This window comes from Atta colombica, unplaced genomic scaffold (genome assembly GCF_001594045.1).
Source record: "Atta colombica isolate Treedump-2 unplaced genomic scaffold, Acol1.0 scaffold146, whole genome shotgun sequence".
In the NCBI taxonomy this organism is placed as follows: domain Eukaryota; kingdom Metazoa; phylum Arthropoda; class Insecta; order Hymenoptera; family Formicidae; genus Atta; species Atta colombica.
The window spans coordinates 421,273-427,918 of NW_017259235.1; the positions used below are offsets into that span (position 1 = coordinate 421,273).

The 6,646-nt window shown below is 32.1% G+C and overlaps 1 protein-coding gene across 2 annotated transcripts in view; it reads left to right on the forward strand.

The window, feature by feature from the left end:
* LOC108685175 (cyclin-T) overlaps positions 1–2,988 on the forward strand; it is a 17,561-nt gene extending 14,573 nt beyond the window's left edge. For both annotated transcript variants that reach the window (XM_018189848.1, XM_018189849.1), the window contains exon 8: positions 2,660–2,988. In XM_018189848.1, the coding sequence (XP_018045337.1) occupies positions 2,660–2,731 (72 nt within the window). In that variant the 3' untranslated portion in view covers positions 2,732–2,988. The remainder of the gene's footprint in view (positions 1–2,659) is intronic.
* The last annotated feature ends 3,658 nt before the right edge of the window (positions 2,989–6,646 follow it).

Below are 6,646 nucleotides of genomic sequence, written 5' to 3' on the forward strand. Positions count from 1 at the left end.
TTATTCTCAGGAAACTTTTCGCGTCTTTTCTCTTATCGTGTAAACTGAAGATTAATGTACTTAGTAATTTGATCTCCGCCGATTGTAACCCGATTTTTTTGCCAATATGTGTTAACGAAACCGTGCACGGTGACGAAAAGGAAAGAAATGAAACTGCGTAATCAAATTGTGCAATTACGATAGTAATTGAAAAGCAGTAATAGAAAGACAAAATAATTGCTAAGGTAAATCTCTAGTTTTTATATTCTGTGATCATAAGAAATTTAAGAGAAAAGCAGAAGAGTACATTATGTATATACATATATATATATTTATATATATTTATATTATATACACTTTATATGTCATTTATCTTTCTCGTTAATGAATTTTTAAACTAGTTTATAACTGATTTATTTCTAGATGAAAATTCAATCATTTTTCTAGTGACATAATTTTTTTATTAGATTAATTTGTTTTAGTAAAAATTTTGTTTAAAATTAATTAAAGTATGTAGTGTATTGGAAAATAAATAAGTGATGATAAGAAATTTTTTTAAACAGAATAATTCGAAACTTGATAGAGGATCTGTGATTGATAAGTAGCATAGAGAAAGAGTGAGAGAGAGAGAGAAAGAGAGAAAAAGAGATAGGAAGCGAGCATGTGAGAGGGAGAGAGAGAGAGAGAGATAATACACATATACATATATGTATGTGTTAAAGATGTACACAAGTTTTCAGCGTCGTAAAAATATTTTTGATATTAAAAATTTATACAATTTTTTAAAATAATTCTTGAGATACTTTCCTTTATCTTGATCCAGAGTCGTAGCGAAATTCTATTCTAGCGAAAGTCTATTATACTTTGTTTTAATAAAATAATCTACAGTTTGGATTAAAAGAATCATCGATAAATTGGTGTATATCGATAATGCTTTTAAGTTGTTGATTGTTAACGAATGATACATCGATTTAAAGTCATCATTACGAGTAATCATCACGAGGACATCACAGTGCAAGCTCGCGCGAAATGAGCAGCGGATACGGCACAAATGAATTAAAAAATATAAATCTTAGGGTACAAGTACACTTCGCCAAAAAAAAAGAATATATATATATATATGTGTGTGTGTGTAACGTGAAAACTGCGTAAATTCTGTACACGATGTATATTTACCATTCGTCGCGTACGCTACCTGTCTTGAAAAGAGAGAGAGAGAGAGAGAGAGAGAGAGAGAGAGAGAGAGAGAGAGAGAGAGAGAGAGAGAGAGAAATGAAGTTAAAATACAGTTATTTGAAATGTTTTAATTCAAATATATTCTTCTTTGATTGCTCGCAAATATTAGAGCGAAAAATAAATAATTTTAGACAAGGAATTACACAGAATTATACAACAGGAATCGTACGCGTCACGTGGTCGATAAAAAAAGAAAAAAAAAGAAAAATGAAAATAACGTAAATAAACGTACTGTGCAAATGAAACGTACCTTAGTGATTATTTTGTCTTCTTAATCACATATATTATATGTAGTACTGCCGCACTGTTTCGCTGCATTTATATATATATACACACACATACACACACACACACACACACACACATATATATATATATACACATACATACGTACGTACATACATACGTACGCGCGCGCGCGCGCGCGCGTGTGTGTGTGTATTACATAATATACACACAATATACATATATGTATTAACACGGCTCAGTACATTATGTGATCATATTTTTTGCGATATCGTTACATAAATCACACACGAAATGAATTCATCAAAAATCAACAAAAACAAATAAGATTGGACATTGCCCGTGTCATTCGCCTGTTGCTTGGTGAAGGGTATATCACGACTACTATTGCTACTGTTATTAGGAGCAAAATTACCGTTGTCACTCGATTATATTTATCACTGTTGTAATAGTTGTTAATGTTTGGAGACATGTATGTGTGCGTGCGTGCATGAACGCAAATATGAGCATACGTTTGCATGATTTACACTTTTTTTTTGCATTTGAATATACATTTGCATGCGTAGAATTTGCAAATAAATGCTTTTTCTAGTTTGCATACCTTAACTCAGTCCCATTTCATTGCCGGCTTACACAATCGAAGAAAAACCAGAAACTGGAAACTAATTCATCATAGAAATTCCAGTAGAATACTTCTTTTTTCATTCCCACTGCGAATTATCATTAATTTGTTAGTTATATATCATTATGTGCATTCATGCTTTTTATCCCACACTAAACTTAATCTAAGATAATCGATTTTTCATGATCTATATTCGTTCCCATATCAATCTGAAATCAAATTCTTATGGAAAAGAATGTTAGAAGATTTACAGAAATGAAGAAAGAGAGATACAAATTTATACATACTACATTTAACTATGAAACTATAACAATTGAGTCAATTATTTTGACAATTTTGCTGAAAATAAAAACAATGTTTTATCTATTAGATTCAGTTTATATTCACATCTCGCTCATTCAAAGTTTCTTATAATTCTCAAAATAATAGACTCAATTATATTAAAGATATATTATAAAAATGTAGTACTTATTTACACGACATATTATTATTTTTACACGATATTAGCGGATGTTTCGTTCATTGTTTGCATTACTTCACGGAGCAAGACGTCACATTTCTATTTGTCGTTTTCAGGAAAGACACGCGTCCAGCCATCACAAAAGCTCCAGCAAACTATCGCAGTCTCAGCAGTCCCATGCGGCGTAGTATGGCTATTTGGATGAGATAGTGGAGATGCTCTAAGGCTTATTTTTCACTCGATTGGTCCAGAAGAAGATATTTGGAAGTGCATATTCCAAATTGCAAAAGTCTGTGGGTTATTGAATGGGGAGAACCTCTGTGTATGTTCTGATACATATTTTGAGATACATAATATTCTGAGATACATAACATTCAGATATGTTCCGAAATATTCAAAGAAATACTAGTGAAATATCTCAGTACATACCTGATTCATCTGTATGCGTCATGTGTATGCAATAAGGATTATTTCTTTACTCACTCAGTTTTCTCTCTCTCTCTCTCTCTCTCTCTCTCTCTATTTTTTTTTTAGCGATGAACAAAAATTTCCTATAGTTGTCGCATAGTAAGGCGTTTTGCATTAGTCTTTGACAAAAGTTGTTCTCATAATAAGGAAAAATAAAGGAGAAAAAAAATATGATTTTCTCAGGTGAATTAGATGTGATACATTTCTGACTTCTTGCAATCTTTTCACCTGCTTTTCTTCCATTCAATTTACATAATATAATAACAACGAGTGGTAATCCTTAAACAGATATAATCCTTGTTGACTTATAACATGAATGCAGATGATGTTTCACTGTGTGTCTCCTAAACAAAAATTAATATACGACGAAATGTATTAGCGCACTTATTAATGCGATTGGAATGACTTAACGACGCCATTATGATCTAACACTCCGTTATTCTCTATATGAGTTCTCGCTTTGCTATAGCTAAATCTCATGTCTTGAAATTATTTTTATTTCAGTTTATATTTTAGTTTTCTATATACCCCCCTTTATATATCAAGAATAATTTGATAACATTTATTTAAAGATTTTTTTTTTTCATATAGAAAGTCTAAAATTTAAACAGTCATAATTTGATGAAAATACGATCATGAACTAATTCAAATTATTGAAAAAGCTCTTAAATTATTCTTTTAGATATTGTAGACTTTATTTAATCGATAGCATCTTATGATTCCTTAAAAATTTTCCATAATGAAGACAGCTAAATTGACGGTATCTACTGTGAATATTGAAGAGATATTTCTTTAATAATTAACTCGTGCGGATAACGAGGCGTTAAATTGGAAGAAGATTAAAGTTAATATACTATTTTGCGCGATGCTGACATCTTCATTGTAAATTGTTTTATGAAAAAAAAAAAGAAAGAAAATGTAAAAAGAAAGAGGAAATTCCTCGAAGAAGCTTTGCAAAGATAGAAAGAAAAGAAAGAAAGTTCTTTCTTTGTACCATTTCGTCGCCTTAGTGATATTTAATATTTATCCCGTCGTTCTTCGCTTATGTTAGAAGAACGTGAATATTCATCGCCGAATTCTTGGCCTGTAAATTAACCGTCGAGGTTGATTGAAGAGAAAAATTTGGCAAAATCGGGATTTTAATTTAAGTAGCTACATCCAATGAGAATTTTAAGTAGATTATTATAACAGCCCGAGTGCGCGATAGCGATATAAAGATGAATCGTTTAACGGTCGGGATATAGTTAGGTAAAAAATTGCATACTTGTAACATATTATCATAGTGTGCAAATTATTCTAGGTTTTTTTAATTAAAGTAGGGCTATTATGTTATTACAATTAAGAGACAAACTTCGAATATGCATTTAATGCCTTGTTTCCGGCTGTGTTTTAATTGATATTTTCTCTTTCATTTCTTTTTACGCATCACGAAACGATGCAATATGTAGAGAAATGAGATATCCATTCATATTTCACGATGACACATTTCAAATCCTCCAGTTCCGATGATTCGCTTCATTAAAAATCACTGACCGATTTTATCTTTATCTTTATCTTGTTACCAATTGTTCCGCGAGATAAATCCACTATTGAATGTCTCTACAACGAAACGATTCAAATTGAGAAGAAGTAAATATAAACGCATATAAACGACATATTCATACACACACACACACACACACATACACACACACACACAAAACACACATTCACTCGATTTACACTTACACTTACATGCAGTAAAATATTTGTTCGACGATACCCAACGGTATATTTATATTATCATTTTATTGTTCTGTAAATAGTTCCCTACCTGCATAATATAGTAAATAAACATAATATGCTCTATCGCGTAATTTAGTATAAAGAAGTATGAATATTGATATTACATCAACAGACTGTAAATAAGATTATTTTGTAATGCCAAAAGAAACCAAATGAGAATAATTACTGCGTGCACGATCTTATGCATAGTTGAATGCGTACAAAAGACGCGCGTATAACGCACCCGTACACATAAAACACACAGACATAAAACACGCGCATCGGATGCCTCTGTAAGATGTATGATTGCGCGCAATCACTCATGTTCAATTAAACACATGTACAATATTTCGTTCGACAATACGCACCAATTGTATTTTGTTTAACGGATGTCACGTAGGATCAAAGTGTTCGCTCAGTGATGATTGTCTCAATCATACTTCTTTTTTCCCTTTTTTTAAGAAATAATGATCAACTTAAGTTAAGCCTGAGTTAAGTATCAATTATGCCACAAGTATGAATTACGAATTGAACATTTTTGTATCTCGTCCAATGACAACGGAATAAGAGAAAAATAAGAAAGAGATTAGAAGTGTCGCATCTCTTACTGTAGAGAGTCAGCAATTAATGGAATTTATACTGCGAAAAATTGAGAGAGAGAGAGAGAGAGAGAGAGAGAGAGAGAGAGAGAGAGAGAAGCGCAGAGATATTGGATTAGTAAATTGAATTAATCTTGTTATTAGGATATTCGTATCGCTCTATTGCGAAAATGAGATTTATGTATGCGCATTGACACATCTCCCATTTCTTTTTTTTTGTAACGTGCGTGTGTCGACATTGTATACGCGTGTGTATCTAACGACGATCACATAATATAGTTGCAGAGATCACATTATATTGTTGTGAAAATGTTTTTCGACGTTATGTATTCGATTGAACTGCGATCGAATTATCCGACGCGATAAAATTGCGATGCTGCACGTTCTCTCACAATACGGCAGGAATATTTTTAATTCTTATTGTAGAAGAAAAAGAAAGAGAGAATGAAGTAGCTCTATTTTATCACGTCGATATGCATTTTCGTGTAATGATCAAGCCTTGTAGTTGAAAAAAGGAGAAACTGAAAGAAGAAAGATAGAGAACAAAAAAGAAAAAACAAAATTAGATTTCGTTTAAAAATCTTTTTTAAGTCACAATCATAAAATGTTTTTGCAAACGCAGCAGTCAATCAGAAATCATCAATGATACTATCGATCGTTTTTAATTGGTTACTGCGTTTGCGAATTTACTTATGTGGAGGGACGGTCTTCTTTCATTAAAAACGATTTCATTTTTCAACTGCACACAAGAAAGGTATTTTTCGCCTACATAATTAGCGCAATTATATTGCAAGGGACAATGAGAGCCGTTGAATAGAGCTCGGTAAAAACAATATTCTTTTTTACGTATTTACAATCTTGTATGTAAAAGAGGCAGTACGTAATCAAGTGATTATCCTGGTGGGAGTTTTTCTGATTCGTTACAGAATCAGAAATTGCAAATAAACCAACTCTTACATTCCTATGAATCTTTCTTTGTTTTAAAATTGAAAAAGGGAAATGTGAATATATTTTCAATCAATATTAATTAATGTGCTTCTAATCAGTTGACATCCACATGCTCTTCACAATGGCTCTTGTCCAAAATCATAAAGTAACGTCCGAACGATTGTCGTCAAGAGAAAGGGAGGAAAGCTTCCTCCGTCGTTGATTATGATATATCGTGCGCCGATGAGACGAGTAAGCCTGTGTGCTAATCGTGCTCCTAGGAGGAATGGCCGATTAACAATAAGTGAAAGTCGGAAATCGTGTCCACATGCTGTACATAATAAT